Raw genomic sequence first — 17,074 nt, 5'->3', positions numbered from 1 at the left:
GGGCAAATGGATGTATCTGGAGGATATCATCCTGAGTGAGGTAACCCAATCACAAAAGAAGTTACTTGCTATGCAATCACTGATAAGTGGATATTAGCCCAGAAACTTAGAATACCCAAGATACAATTTGCAAAACAAAAGAAAATCAAGAAGAAGGAAGAGCAACGTGTGGATACTTCGTCCCTCCTTAGAATGGGGAGCAAAATACCCATGGAAGGAGTTACAGAGACAAAGTTTGGAGCTGAGATGAAAGGATGGACCATCTAGAGACTGCCCCACCTGGGGATCCATCCCATAATCAGTCATCAAAACCAGACACCACTGCATACGCCAGCAAGATTTTGCTGAAAGGACCCTGATATAGCTTTCTCTTGTGAGGCTATACCAGTGCCTGGCAAATACAGAAGTGGATTCTCACAGTCATCTATTGGATGGAACATAGGGCCTCCAATGGAGGAGCTAGAGAAAGTACCCAAGGAGCTGAAGGGGTCTGCAAGCCTATGGGTAGAACAACAATATGAACTAACCAGTACCCCCAGAGCTCATGTCTCTAGCTGTATATGTAGCAGAAGATGGCCTAGTCGGCCATCACTGGGAAGAGAGGCCCCTTGGTCTTGCAAACTTTATATGCCCCAGTACAGAAGAAGTGGGAGTGAGTGGGTAGGGGAGCAGGGCAGGTGGAGGGTATAGGAAACTTTTGGGATAGCATTTGAAATGTAAATAAAGAAAATATCTAATAAAAATTTTTTTTAAAAACCCAAAAAAGAAAAAACAATAGCTGCCAACTTTTTTCTCAGGCTAATTGATGTTTTTATTGGACAGCTCACCTTCCACTATGGAAAACATGACACAATTTTATATTTTACCTTGTGGTTGTAGGCAGCCCATAGCCTTAAGAATTGTTTACTTATTAAATGACATCATCACAAACATGCTCCTTTTAGATGAGTAAATTAGCCAGTCTTGCTGTGTTCACCAAGATAAATGATAAAATAGAGATGGACAATTTACTTTAGAATAAATTATGCAAATCAGTTGAAGTCTAATTTGGGTAGATTTGGTTTTGTTACCAGCTTGCCTGTTTCACCGTGAACAGCTTCTCTACCTTGCTCCCAGCAGTCCCAACATGTTCAATGTAAAAGCCCTTCAGAAAGCACAGAACTTCAGAAAAATTTAAACAGAAATGCAAATGATCCTTGAGACTTACAAGTGGGACATTTATGAAATTTTTCCCCAAACAGCTCTTGAGCTGGTGTTCCTGGTCGCACACCTGCTGGGGCCCATGAGATAATCCCATTCAGTGTGCTCAGGTTTAAGATTTCTTCTCCAAGCTGGGCTGTAGCCAACCCAGTAAATGATTCATGCAACGGGACTCTGGGGATGTGGAAAATCGTTGTCTTACGCTGATGGAGCCTGGATGGAGGATGGCATTTGCAGCCACCTGGCAAGAGAGGGTACACTGACTGCCTTTCAGAGAGTGTTAAGAGTGTTAGATTACACAGATCCAGGCTGACTACTAAACCAATTAGCTTGCAAAGCAGCCACCTTCACTTCTGTCAGGAACATTTCAGAAGACAGGAAGGATGAATTTAGCTTCATGAGGGCATGAGATGAAACAAAACAGCTTTGTTTGTTTGTTGTTGTTTGGTAAGAAATTGTGATAGATTTCTCCTTAAATGTCTAAATACTTTGGAATGCAAATACTGGTGCAAAATGGAGGGACGTGCAAACTGTGGGCAACTCATCTTACATGGGACAGCACCGTGTGACCATATATTGAGGTACAGTGCTCTTCGCACAGTAGTTCTCATGTGTGTATACACAATCAAGACGATGTACATGTTTTTAATATACAGAACATGAGTAAAACTCAGAAACCTACCAAGAACTCCTGTGAGGATTGTAGAGATGGCTCTGGGGATAAAGGTGCCTGCTACCGAGGATGAGTAGCATCTCCAGGATGCACACGGTTGAAGGGGAAAACTCACACCATGCTGGAAATTGTCCTTTGACTGCTATACATGTGCTGTGACGTATGTGTCTCTGTGTGTGTGTGTGTGCACTTGTACTTGTGGACACACACACACACACATTTCTATCCATCAGATCTGAGCACTCTGTGATGAGTTGGAGTGAAAATCACCCTGGCCACCCTCGTGTTGATGCTAAATGGATGATAAAACACGTTCTGTTGAGCCTTGGACTCCCGCCTGCTGCTGAAGTTTGAAGCGAATGAATGCTATAATACTTGGAAACCAAGTGAACCACACTTATTTTTTCTGCCAGAAAACAGAGTAGTCTCTCCAAGGAGGCAGTAGCTCCTGCCAAAAAAAAAAAAAAAAAAAAAAAAAAAAAAAAAAAAGGGCTCCTGACTTGGGGACAAAACCTCAGTTCTGGTTTCACAAAACACCTTCTGCCATCTGTGGAGACAATTGCTTTGCAGCGTGTTATGTTGCTCCCCTTGTCTCTGGGTCAGCTTGGCTGAGGAGTGAGCACAATAAGGATCAGGTAGCTTTCTAAGCTCCCTCTGCTACCTTAGCAGCTAGGCAGGCAGTCTTGGATGAGAATGTGAAACCAGCTGTCACAGGTCTCTATGAGATATTTAGGGATCGGGTGATCTCGCTGCACATTCTTTATTCACCCCATATCTTTAGGCATTCTAGAAGTGTTCAGACCAGAAACAGGGCCTACTTCTCTGTTAGGCTGCTAGGGAATGTTTCTGCAGGCTGGCCCCTTGTCTGCCTCACCACTTGTCCTCTCCCCCAGGGTATCCTTTTCAGGGTTAAGAATAGTCAAGTCTGAGTCCATGATCACTGAGAGTGTAGCTGAGTGTGTTATGGTGCTTTCACATAACCAGGATGCTGAGAGGTGTCTGGAGGTGTGTTTTTTCTTCCCACTGTTCTCTGATTCCCAGATCTAGACACCAGGAAAGTGATGACCCCGCAGGGTAATGGTGGTGGCCATGTGCTATGACTACAATAGAGAAAGCCCAGCTCCTTTTGATGTGCAGTTTTTTTCCACATCCTGTTTGTGTTAGCTGGACATTTCCATTTGTATGCAGGTTCACTGACAGACCGTTGTCTGACATTACCAGCCAATGCCAATCCCAGAGGTGACATCTAGTCTTTCCATTTTTGTCCCTGTTAATAGAGGCTGGTGGAAGGTCAGGGGCAGCCAATGCTCTCTCATCTCTGCCCAGAGCATCTGCCTCACAGGACAGTGCACTTGCCCCACCCCCATCCTTCTCTGAGCATCTCAGCTTTTCTTCCTGAAGGACCCCCAGCAAGTGCCTTTTCTCATTTTACCTTTTCAGTTTTCCAGCTTATGCTCCCAACAGACAAGAGGGGCACACAGTGGTGCTTCCCTGCAGCAATGGAGAACAGAGGCTCAGGAGATGGAGTTGGGGTTAAAGTGAACTGGTGTGATCCGATGGTCCACGTGCTCTTTCGACTGCTGTGTGGACGTTCTCATCTGGGCGTTTATACCAATAATGTATTGTTCATTTCTTAAAGGCAGAAAGAATAGGTCATTGTTATTAAAATGGTTGAAAAGTATACAGAAGACACTGGGACTACTTATAATCCTGCCTTCTAGAGGCTACCATTATAGGGGCATGCTGTGGACACAGACCTCAGCTCCTGTTTTGCCTCCACTAAAGGGATATCAGTTGCTTAGGCTACCTCTCTTGAGGGGCTAAGGGGCTGGGAATTATACATGTTGTGGTAGATATGGCTCAATGAGTTGTTCCTAAAGATCTTAGCCCAACTAGGGAAGCAGTGTAAGCTGGCTAGTTTTATGACCCTACTCTGAGGTTTTTGGTTTTGTTTGTTTGTTTGTTTTTTTTTTTTAATGTCCAAGTAACTATTTTAAACTCACTGTGATTGCTGGATTGTATACCACACGAGTAGGTCCCTTTTGACTGCATTCTTTTATTTGTTTGTACTATTTAACGAATATCTGTCTTTCTGTCTTGCTAGAGTTGGATGTTTAGATTGTCTTCTTCCTTTTGATGCCTGTAAATTATTTTGGTATTGGTGGGCCGAGGAGAGGACATGAGAATGGGGGAACTTTAGCTTTACCTTCAACATGTTATTTCTTTTTTAAACATGTAAAAGAAATCTGAAGCAGTGTGCTAAGCCATTAGTAATTACTAGCTCTGAGAGGTAGGTGCACGAGGCTGGAGCTCATTTTCTGAACTGTTTGTAAGTATATGATACTAGCATCATGAACATAGAGCTTTACATGTTTACAGGGCTGGTTCCTCAGCAGGGAGTCTAAAGTCACCATATCTGGGGTGATGGTCTACCAATAAGTCCACAAGAAGGGTCAAGTACCTTTTTCCAGCCTCTATTTCTGTCATTTACAGTAATATTTGCAACAGGTAGAAGAACTGTATTTTGAGAATGACTGTGGAGTTACTTTTCTTGGTGTGACATAGTGCCTGAAGGGAAGCCACTTCAGAAATGAGGGGATTAATTTGGCTCTCTGTTTGAGGGGAGACCATCTATCATGGTAGGGAAAGCACATGCAGTCAGGAAGCAGGGTGTGAACAGTAAGTGGGGCTGGGGAATAACACTCCAAATCCACCCCATTCCCCCCAGTGGTTCTAGATTTTTCTAGTTAGGCTCCACCTCTTTTTTTTTTTAAGTGACAGTATGTGACCTTGCCCCCAAGTTATTTCTTTCCCCCCCCCCTTTTTTAATTGGGTATTTATTTCATTTACATTTCCAATGCTATCCCAAAAGTCCCCCACACGCTTCCCCACCCACTCCCCCACCCACCCACTCCCACTTCTTGGCCCTGTCATTCCCCTGTACTGAGGCATATAAAGTTTGCACGAGTAATGGGCCTCTCCTTCCACTGATGTAGGCTCCACCTCTTAAAGGTCCGACATCCTTCCCAAACATCACCATCAACTGGGAGCAAAACTCATGGTCCTTTGGTGACATTTTAGATCCAAACCAAAACAGAGACAAGTTTATGTTTTCTTTGGTATTTGTCAGCGACCCTTAATGTTAAAGATATTAAGCCTTGGCTTGGATTAGTCACAGAAAATAATCCTTCCCAGTTTAGATGACCCTTAGGTGAAGTTAGCGACGCGGCATGCTAACCGCTACAATTCCTTCTCTGCCTTCAGACCTGCAGTGGAAGTCTGGGCACATGGCCGAGAGCCTCACCAACATGCCTCGGCACTCCCTCTACATCATCATCGGAGCCCTCTGCGTCGCCTTCATCCTCATGCTCATCATCCTGATTGTGGGCATCTGCCGCATCAGCCGCATCGAGTACCAGGGCTCCTCCCGGCCAGCCTATGAGGAGTTCTACAACTGCCGCAGCATTGACAGTGAGTTCAGCAATGCCATCGCATCCATCCGGCATGCCAGGTAAGCTCTGAGGGTCTGCGGTGAGGGAGACGTCACACCTGGGCTCCTGGGCTCCAGGGCCAGGGCGATGCTATCACTAGGACTTCACAGCCACAAGGGGGCGGGTCTTAAACAAATAAACCACCTGCTGAACAAGGCACTGAAGACAGAGTACTAGCCCACTTCAGGAGCAGCCCTTTAAACCCATGGCTAGTTTTGTTTACATTGAATATATTCATTTATTTAATTTGTGTTGATCTGCAACTTTGTACATATGATTCTTCATCGCAGTGTACTGAAATTTTTTAAATGTGTGTATATCTGCATGTGCATGTGTATGCATGGATGTGTGTGCAACACTAGTGTGTGTGTGTGTGTGTGTAGAGGTTAGACAACAACCTGTGTCATCCTCAAGTGTCATCCTGTTTAGTTCCTTTGAGTCAGACAGGGTCTCTCAAACAAGAGGCCTGGAACTCAGCAATTAGGCTAGATTGGCCAGCTAGCATGCCCTAGGCATCTTCCTGTCTCTGCTTCTTCAGTACTGAGCTACAGGCCCGTGCCACCATGCATAACAGTTTTAGGTAGGTTCTGAGATTGAACTTAAGTTCTGTGTTGGCAAGGCAAGTGGTTTACTAACAGAGACATCCCTTCTTCAGCCTGACATTTCCCTTCTTGCTTTCAAAACAGTCAATATGAACATAAAGCAGTCTCTTGGATTTCAGGGCCTATAAGTCATGGTGAAGAGCTGCCACCTGATGCTTAGAGTTTGTGTTTTAAATGCACTGTCCTTTCCTAGGGGAAAGTAAGGAGTTGGTGTGGTAGAGCACACTGTGATTGGATGCCTCATTACAGCATTCCCTGACTATATTTAATTTGGATCACTCAGCTTTCTATAAACAAAGTTCCCTCCACACCCCCTACTTAAGGAACATGGCAATTGTTAAATTGCTATTTACATCCCCCAGCTGGTTCTGTCATGTTGAACAAGTCAGCTAACAGCTCACCTATTTTTTGTGACGAATATTATCATAAAGTTAGTAGCAAAAATTATCTTTTATGAATTGATAGAATAATCTGAAACATACAATTCAGAAAGCCAGTGTACTGAGTTTAGCTTTTAAAAATAAACATTTTAGACTGTATTCATGTGTGTGTATGTGTGTGTACCTCTGGGAAGAGGCACAGAAGAGGGTGGTGGTGTACCCCCTGAAGCTGGTGTTGTAGGTAGTTTTGAGCTTCCTGGAGCCAGACTCCAGTTGTGTAAGAGCAGCAAAGATTCTTAACCATGGCGCTCCCTGAGGTTGGTATTGAGAGTGGGGCCTGTGGAAACTGCTCTAATATGATCTTCGTTAGGATGATCTACCTATCAGTAAAGATGAAAGCAGGTCCCGAATCCATAGAGTAGCAGCAGAAGAGCTTCAGAGTCTTCCTTCCCCAAAGGACATTCCCCAATCCAAGTTTCCCATCTTACAGTGACTCTGTTGCAGCAGACACAGGAATAGAGTCTGGGTCTAGGGAGAGAAGCCTGAGATGTGAATTTGGATTAGATGACTTGGAGCATCTGTCTCAATGCCTCACTAGGAGCTACACTGTGTGGGTGCTTGTGGCTTCGAAGCGGGGGAACTAGTAGACTCAGGACCCATCTACATGGTTGCTCACCTGGATGCTTTTTCTCAGTGGGCGGTGGGGGGATCAGTTTGGGTAACCCAGATTCCAGGAAGCTAAGGATGAATCCACAACAAACCCCACCCTGAGTGTTTATTAAAGTTCTTCCTTTCACTTCCGTCTCCCTAGCAAGTCCTGCCACATAGAAAATGTCACCAAAATCTGAGGTCTGACATGAATGTGTGATCTCAGCTTGTGTTGGTATAGGATGCTTTGTCTTGTCTGAGTCCCTGAGTACTATTAGCTCAGTACATGGTCCCAGCCAACAGGACTAGTCCAATATACTAAATCCCAGGGTTGGAGGCAGAGGTTGCAAAAAGGGTAGAGAACTAATAGGTTTCCTTGGTATTGAAGTTTCATTGCTTTCTTGTGCTCCCAAGAAAAGCTTAGCTGATAGCCATAGCTTTATACTTAGATGTTTGGGAGACCCAGAAATGAGATACTATCTCAGAGGAACCTGTGTCTAAGATCCTTTGTGATTCTCCCGAGGAGAGGAATATGGTATTTTAGGCCCAGATCATTTGAGAGGGATGCTTTATGGTGTGATGTTTACAAAGCCCTCTGGCAAGATGTCTTACATGGTTCTTATTTTTAGCCAGTCTTTATGGAAATGCACAGTGGATAGTCCTAGCCAGCTAATTCCAGTGTCCTTCAGGAAGTACAGAGGAAACATCCCACAGGAAACCAGCTCCTTCCCAAGAATCAGGAATTCAGGGCAACTTCTCGCCCAAAGGGTTCTGCAGCTACAACCTGATCTGCAGTTTGCTATGAAGACGCTGCAGCCAGACCTCTGGCAAGTTGGCCTTCTTTGCTCTTGATTCCTGGAAACTCTAGGAAGAGCTTGGCAAAACTTAGTCCTTTTGATGTTCCCCTTCTCTCTAGTTTCCGAACATGGCCCGTAGCAAATGCCCATTTCACAGTCTGTTTCCTGGATGCTAGCCTGCAAATGATACTGAATTGAAATGACCACAGCCAAGTGGCCACGCAGGATACATTCCAACTGGGTCACCCAGATGACCAGGAGGGACCTGATGTCAGCCATCAGCCAGATTGAGAAGCATCCCCTCCCCCTTTGTCCCAGGAGCCACCTACCTCCCAGCTGCTATGCTGACACCCAGGTAGAATTGTCACTCATTGTCATCAGCAGCAGGAGCAGATCCTTGGTTCTCCACATCTTGACAGTGAGGTCATGTCTTGGTGGCTCATGGTGCCTAGTTCTACCTATACCCATACAAGTGTTTCACCTTTCCTGTCACAGAACACAGGAAAAGGAGAATAGACAAATACATTCTCTTGTCTTCAAATAACTCAAACCTTCAGATCCAGGCCTTGCGTATGATCAGATCCACCCACTATTCTTTATGCTCTTGTTTTTATAGCTTTCAGGGGACTTTGAGTTGGAAGAATGTGCTCCCTTTTGCCTTATTTATGACTGGCTGTAGCATCTTTTGTTCCTTCAGAGAACAAGTTAGGTGCACAGGACTTGGTACCAAGTATGATGTTTAAGATGCTGATGTGATGTTGATATTCTTTTTACTGGGACCAATTAAGCTGGCCCAACCATAGCTTATTGGCCACATGTGGCTCAGGATAGCTATAAATGTAGTCCAATGCAAAATTGTAAACTTAATTAAGACAGTATAGAGACATGCCTTTTTGTTGGTTTGTTTTGGTAAATTGTGTGGTTCTAAAGTGTGAACTTTGTAGATGACAATGTAGTACTGAGAAACAAAAAGGTAGGGGGTCTCTCAGGTGCATCTGGAGTGGCCAGTGTTTAGGGAACAATACCTGGCCTGGTTTTGAAAAACAAAGGAGATATGAAAGGCAGTTAGCATTTCATTTTAGCTGTTAAAGGGTATTTATCTGCCACCTTGAGAGGTGTAGGAGAGTCAAAGAAAGCCTTGTCAACGTACAGGCACTGAAAAATCTCAGTGACTGTACCACACAAACGGTTTAGCTATTGCACTTTGGATTGACCGCTTTGTAGCTCACTGAATGAAACAGAGTTTACACTAACTAGGGCACTGACACACAGGGACAGCAGCTCCTTGTCTGCTGGTCCCCTCTTCTTGTCTTAGGTGTATTAGTCTCACTTCAACCAGCTTTTATCACCCGCATTACACTTTCTACCCATGCAGATGCTTTCGTTGGTATTGTGCCACACAGCCAAGCACCTGAGTCTGGACACAAGGCAAGGTGCCCCATTCACTCAATCTCTCTGTATATGTGCAAGTGAGGTGGCCTAGCCTTGGGCTATTCTGCTCAGTGGATCTACAACACTGCTTCTCAAACTCTCCTTACCAATCTTGGGCTCAATGGTGAGACTCAAGTTCATAGTCCTTTGACTTGCTGCTTCTTAATGCATGGTGGGAAACAGAGACAGCTGATTTTCCAGATATTTAAGAAGGCAGATTCATTTTCAAACAGAAACCATATAATAACATATGGCTTTATAAAGATGTATTGAGAACCGGCCACCATCCGGACCAGAGGACAGGTGTCCGCCTGGCTTGGGAGGCGGCCTCAGCCTCAGCAGCAGTGGTCGCCATCTTGGTTCCGGGACTCAGCAGAACTTAGGAAATTAGTCTGAACAGGTTAGAGGGTGCGCCAGAGAACCGGACAGCTTCTGGGACGGGCAGAAGCACAGAGCCGCTGAGGGAGCAGCCTGGGCGGGCCGCAGACAACCGGCCACCATCCGGACCAGAGGACAGGTGTCCGCCTGGCTCGGGAGACGGCCTCAGCCTCAGGAGCAGCGGACACCATCTTGGTTCCAGGACTCCCTGGAACTTAGGATTTTAGTCTGCACAGGTGAGAGTCTGCACCACAGAAGCTGACAGCTTCTGGGAACTGCCAAAGCAACACAGCTTCTGAGAGAGGCCCTGTTTTGGGCCTTCTTCTTCGACCAGGAGGAGGTCCAAAAACAAGATATCTGCGCACCTTCCCTGTAAGAGAGCTTGCCAGCAGAGAGTGCTCTGAGCACTGAAACTCAGAGGAGAGAATCTGTCTCCCAGGTCTGCTGAGAGACTGTAACAGAATCACCAGAAGAACAATCTCTAAACAGAGTCAACTATAACTACTAACTCCAGAGATTACCAGATGGCGAAAGGTAAACGTAGGAATCCTACTAACAGGAACCAAGACCACTCACCATCATCAGAACCCAGCACTCCCACTTCGCCCAGTCCAGGGCACCCCAACACACCCGAAAACCTAGACCTAGATTTAAAAGCATATCTCATGATGATGGTAGAGGACATCAAGAAGGACTTTAATAAATCACTTAAAGAAATACAGGAGAACACTGCTAAAGAGTTACAAGTCCTTAAAGAAAAACAGGAAAACACAATCAAACAGGTAGAAGTCCTTACAGAAAAAGAGGAAAAAACATACAAACAGGTGATGGAAATGAACAAAACCATACTAGACCTAAAAAGGGAAGTAGAAACAATAAAGAAAACTCAAAGTGAGGCAACACTGGAGATAGAAACCCTAGGAAAGAAATCTGGAACCATAGATTTGAGCATCAGCAACAGAATACAAGAGATGGAAGAGAGAATCTCAGGTGCAGAAGATTCCATAGAGAACATAGGCACAACAATCAAAGAAAATGGAAAATGCAAAAAGATCCTAACTCAAAATATCCAGGAAATCCAGGACACAATGAGAAGACCAAACCTACGGATAATAGGAGTGGATGAGAATGAAGATTTTCAACTCAAAGGACCAGCAAACATCTTCAACAAAATTATTGAAGAAAACTTCCCAAATATAAAGAAAGAGATACCTATGAACATACAAGAAGCCTACAGAACTCCAAATAGACTGGACCAGAAAAGAAATTCCTCCCGACACATAATAATCAGAACAACAAATGCACTAAATAAAGATAGAATACTAAAAGCGGTAAGGGAAAAAGGTCAAGTAACATACAAAGGCAAGCCTATCAGAATTACACCAGATTTTTCACCAGAGACTATGAAAGCCAGAAGAGCCTGGACAGATGTTATACAGACACTAAGAGAACACAAATTCCAGCCCAGGCTACTATACCCAGCCAAACTCTCAATTACCATAGATGGAGAAACCAAAGTATTCCACGACAAAACCAAATTCTCACATTATCTCTCCACGAATCCAGCCCTTCAAAGGTTAATAACAGAAAAAAACCAATACAAGAACGGGAACAATGCCCTAGAAAAAACAAGAAGGTAATCCCTCAACAAACCTAAAAGAAGACAGCCACAAAAACAGAACGCCAACTTTAACAACAAAAATAACAGGAAGCAACAATTACTTTTCCTTAATATCTCTTAACATCAATGGTCTCAACTCCCCAATAAAAAGACATAGACTAACAAACTGGCTACACAAACAAGACCCAACATTTTGCTGTTTACAGGAGACACATCTCAGAGAAAAAGATAGACACTACCTCAGAATAAAAGGCTGGAAAACAATTTTCCAAGCAAATGGTATGAAGAAACAAGCTGGAGTAGCCATCCTAATATCTGATAAGATTGACTTCCAACCCAAAGTCATCAAAAAAGACAAGGAGGGGCACTTTGTTCTCATCAAAGGTAAAATCCTCCAAGAGGAACTCTCAATTCTGAATATCTATGCGCCAAATACAAGGGCAGCCACATTCATTAAAGAAACTTTAGTAAAGCTCAAAGCACACATTGCACCTCACACAATAATAGTGGGAGACTTCAACACACCACTTTCACCAATGGACAGATCATGGAAACAGAAACTAAACAGGGACACACTGAAACTAACAGAAGTGATGAAACAAATGGATCTGACAGATATCTACAGAACATTTTATCCTAAAACAAAAGGATATACCTTCTTCTCAGCACCTCCTGGTACCTTCTCCAAAATTGACCACATAATAGGCCACAAAACAGGCCTCAACAGATTCAAAAATATTGAAATTGTTCCATGTATCCTATCAGATCACCATGCACTAAGGCTGATCTTCAATAACAAAAAAAATAACAGAAAGCCAACACTCACGTGGAAACTGAACAACACTCTTCTCAATGATACCTTGGTCAAGGAAGGAATAAAGAAAGAAATTAAAGACTTTTTAGAGTTTAATGAAAATGAAGCCACAACGTACCCAAACCTTTGGGACACAATGAAAGCATTTCTAAGAGGGAAACTCATAGCTCTGAGTGCCTCCATGAAGAAACGGGAGAGAGCACATACTAGCAGCTTGACAACACATCTAAAAGCTCTAGAAAAAAAGGAAGCAAATTCACCCAAGAGGAGTAGACGGCAGGAAATAATCAAACTCAGGGGTGAAATCAACCAAGTGGAAACAAGAACTATTCAAAGAATTAACCAAACGAGGAGTTGGTTCTTTGAGAAAATCAACAAGATAGATAAACCCTTAGCTAGACTCACTAGAGGGCACAGAGACAAAATCCTAATTAACAAAATCAGAACTGAAAAGGGAGACATAACAACAGATCCTGAAGAAATCCAAAACACCATCAGATCCTTCTACAAAAGGCTATACTCAACAAAACTGGAAAACCTGGATGAAATGGACAAATTTCTGGACAGATACCAGGTACCAAAGTTGAATCAGGATCAAGTTGACCTTCTAAACAGTCCCATATCCCCTAAAGAAATAGAAGCAGTTATAAATAGTCTCCCAGCCAAAAAAAGCCCAGGACCAGACGGGTTTAGTGCAGAGTTCTATCAGACCTTCAAAGAAGATCTAATTCCAGTTCTGCACAAACTTTTTCACAAGATAGAAGTAGAAAGTACTCTACCCAACTCATTTTATGAAGCCACTATTACTCTGATACCTAAACCACAGAAAGATCCAACAAAGATAGAGAACTTCAGACCAATTTCTCTTATGAATATCGATGCAAAAATCCTCAATAAAATTCTCGCTAACCGAATCCAAGAACACATTAAAGCAATCATCCATCCTGACCAAGTAGGTTTTATTCCAGGAATGCAGGGATGGTTTAATATACGAAAATCATCAATGTAATCCACTATATAAACAAACTCAAAGACAAAAACCACATGATCATCTCGTTGGATGCAGAAAAAGCATTTGACAAGATCCAACACCCATTCATGATAAAAGTTCTGGAAAGATCAGGAATTCAAGGCCCATACCTAAACATGATAAAAGCAATCTACAGCAAACCAGTAGCCAACATCAAAGTAAATGGAGAGAAGCTGGAAGCAATCCCACTAAAATCAGGGACTAGACAAGGCTGCCCACTTTCTCCCTACCTTTTCAACATAGTACTTGAAGTATTAGCCAGAGCAATTCGACAACAAAAGGAGATCAAGGGGATACAAATTGGAAAGGAGGAAGTCAAAATATCACTTTTTGCAGATGATATGATAGTATATATAAGTGACCCTAAAAATTCCACCAGAGAACTCCTAAACCTGATAAACAGCTTCGGTGAAGTAGCTGGATATAAAATTAACTCAAACAAGTCAATGGCCTTTCTCTACACAAAGAATAAACAGGCTGAGAAAGAAATTAGGGAAACAACACCCTTCTCAATAGTCACAAATAATATAAAATATCTCGGCGTGACTCTAACTAAGGAAGTGAAAGATCTGTATGATAAAAACTTCAAGTCTCTGAAGAAAGAAGATCTCAGAAGATGGAAAGATCTCCCATGCTCATGGATTGGCAGGATCAATATTGTAAAAATGGCTATCTTGCCAAAAGCAATCTACAGATTCAATGCAATCCCCATCAAAATTCCAACTCAATTCTTCAACGAATTAGAAGGAGCAATTTGCAAATTCATCTGGAATAACAAAAAACCTAGGATAGCAAAAACTCTTCTCAAGGATAAAAGAACCTCTGGTGGAATCACCATGCCTGACCTAAAGCTTTACTACAGAGCAATTGTGGTAAAAACTGCATGGTACTGGTATAGAGACAGACAAGTAGACCAATGGAATAGAATTGAAGACCCAGAAATGAACCCACACACCTATGGTCACTTGATCTTCGACAAGGGAGCTAAAACCATCCAGTGGAAGAAAGACAGCATTTTCAACAAATGGTGCTGGCACAACTGGTTGTTATCATGTAGAAGAATGCGAATCGATCCATACTTATCTCCTTGTACTAAGGTCAAATCTAAATGGATCAAAGAACTTCACATAAAACCAGAGACACTGAAACTTATAGAGGAGAAAGTGGGGAAAAGCCTTGAAGATATGGGCACAGGGGAAAAATTCCTGAACAGAACAGCAATGGCTTGTGCTGTAAGATCGAGAATTGACAAATGGGACCTAATGAAACTCCAAAGTTTCTGCAAGGCAAAAGACTCCGTCAATAAGACAAAGAGACCACCAACAGATTGGGAAAGGATCTTTACCTATCCTAAATCAGATAGGGGACTAATATCCAACATATATAAAGAACTCAAGAAGGTGGACTTCAGAAAATCAAACAACCCCATTAAAAAATGGGGCTCAGAACTGAACAAAGAATTCTCACCTGAGGAATACCGAATGGCAGAGAAGCACCTGAAAAAATGTTCAACATCCTTAATCATCAGGGAAATGCAAATCAAAACAACCCTGAGATTCCACCTCACACCAGTCAGAATGTCTAAGATCAAAAATTCAGGTGACAGCAGATGCTGGCGAGGATGTGGAGAAAGAGGAACACTCCTCCATTGTTGGTGGGATTGCAGGCTTGTACAACCACTCTGGAAATCCGTCTGGCGGTTCCTCAGAAAATTGGACATAGTACTACCGGAGGATCCAGCAATACCTCTCCTGGGCATATATCCAGAAGATGCCCCAACTGGTAAGAAGGACACATGCTCCACTATGTTCATAGCAGCCTTATTTATAATAGCCAGAAGCTGGAAAGAACCCAGATGCCCCTCAACAGAGGAATGGATACAGAAAATGTGGTACATCTACACAATGGAGTACTACTCAGCTATTAAAAAGAATGAATTTATGAAATTCCTAGCCAAATGGATGGACCTGGAGGGCATCATCCTGAGTGAGGTAACACATTCACAAAGGAACTCACACAATATGTACTCACTGATAAGTGGATATTAGCCCAAAACCTAGGATACCCAAGATATAAGATACAATTTCCTAAATACATGAAACTCAAGAAAAATGAAGACTGAAGTGTGGACACTATGCCCCTCCTTAGAAGTGGGAACAAAACACCCTTGGAAGGAGTTACAGAGACAAAGTTTGGAGCTGAGATGAAAGGATGGACCATGTAGAGACTGCCTTATCCAGGGATCCACCCCATAATCAGCATCCAAACGCTGACACCATTGCATACACTAGCAAGATGTAGCTGTCTCTTGTGAGACTATGCCGGGGCCTAGCAAACACAGAAGTGGATGCCCACAGTCAGCTAATGGATGGATTACAGGGCTCCCAATGGAGGAGCTAGAGAAAGTACCCAAGGAGCTAAAGGGATCTGCAACCCTATACGTAGATCAACATTATGAACTAACCAGTACCCCGGAGCTCTTGACTCTAGCTGCATATGTATCAAAAGATGGCCTAGTCGGCCATCACTGGAAAGAGAGGCCCATTGGACACACAAACTTTATATGCCCCAGAACCGGGGAACGCCAGGGCCAAAAAGGGGGAGTGGGCGGGTAGGGGAGTGGGGGTGGGTGGGTATGGGGGACTTTTGGTATAGCATTGGAAATGTAAATGAGCTAAATACCTAATAAAAAATGGAAAGAAAAAAAAAAGATGTATTGAACCTGTTCGGTTGTTTATATTACCTTTTGGGGGGGGGCATAAACAGTTGATTACTTTAGTCAGCTAGTGCACATAATTCATTCCAATATCAAAGTTCCCACAGGAAAGCATCCCAGGACCTCCAGGCTAGGGCAGAAGAAGCTGTTATTAGCTTTTCTTCCAGGTCATTACTGTTATCACAAATGTATTTAGCTATTTTATGAGAAATAGTTTGTCAGCATTTTCTACCTTAGTGTAGCCTCTCATGTTTTCACTTGGGAAGAAGTATAGAATTCAACAAGTTTTATAGTGTGGACCATTTTCCTATCCTAGGATTGAATGGGCTTCATCCAGACAAACAGGCTGAGGTCTGACCCCACATCAGTGCCAACACAGTTTGTGGGTGTACACTAATGCCTGGCAGTTTCGAAATGATTCCCACTTAGGATCTTTTTAATGGCCCAGTGGTCACTGTGGGTTGATGGTGGCAGAATGCTTTAACACTGGTCCTGTGTTTTGCATGGTGCCCCTCTGGCATGATCACACCTTTGTGTTCTTGAAGGCCAGTCGATTTTAAATGATTTGGAAGGCAAATGATGAAAGTTTAAAAATCAGAGATCATTTTCAGGCATGGTGGCAACCCACACCTGGAATCCTTAGACTTGAGAGACCAATACAGGAGAATTACCAAGAGTTTGAGGCCAGCCTAGACTGTATAGTAAATTCCAGACCAGCCTAGGCTCCAGAGTAAGACCCTGTCTCCAACCATCTTCCCACCCTCATATCAAAGCTCACGTGAAGAGTGCTCTCTGTTCTCATTCACCACCTGATCCTCCCTCTCACCTTTGTATGTGAGAAAGCAGACACTCAAAGGGAGAGAGGAGAGAGAGAGAGAGAGAGAGAGAGAGAGAGAGAGAGAGAGAGAGAAGAGGACAGAGGGAGGAGAGCCATGGGAGATAAACCCCTCTGAGTCCTTAGGGGGCCATCTTAATCTTTGCAGAATTTAAGGTAATTGTTTTTTAAATCTCTTTTAAATGAGCCCTGTTGGATGTAAAGTCAGGTTTTTTTTTTGTTTGTTTGTTTCCTGTTTTTTTTTTGTTTTTGTTTTTGATTCTAAAGTCATATGTGAGAAGAAACAATGGTAGGTTTCCATGGAAGACTTTAAATCGCATTCCACTCTGGAGACTTTGGGGAAACTGAGGTCTTAAGTGGGAAGAGACCACCCAGAAGTTGAATGCACCATATTTTAATAACTGCTCTCTTAATACCGGCTTGGCAGAAAGTCCTGCACTTGGTGTTTTGACTCCGCT

At 43.2% G+C, this 17,074-nt stretch overlaps 1 protein-coding gene across 1 annotated transcript in view; it reads left to right on the top strand.

The window, feature by feature from the left end:
• Dner (delta/notch-like EGF repeat containing) overlaps positions 1-17,074 on the top strand; it is a 326,383-nt gene that overhangs the window by 307,053 nt on the left and 2,256 nt on the right. Inside the window, exon 12 of the mRNA NM_152915.1 lies at positions 5,138-5,384. Within this exon, the coding sequence (NP_690879.1) occupies positions 5,138-5,384 (247 nt within the window). The remainder of the gene's footprint in view (positions 1-5,137; positions 5,385-17,074) is intronic.

Source organism: Mus musculus, chromosome 1 (assembly GCF_000001635.26).
Source record: "Mus musculus strain C57BL/6J chromosome 1, GRCm38.p6 C57BL/6J".
NCBI lineage: Eukaryota > Metazoa > Chordata > Mammalia > Rodentia > Muridae > Mus > Mus musculus.
This window is presented reverse-complemented; position numbering and strand designations above follow the sequence as displayed.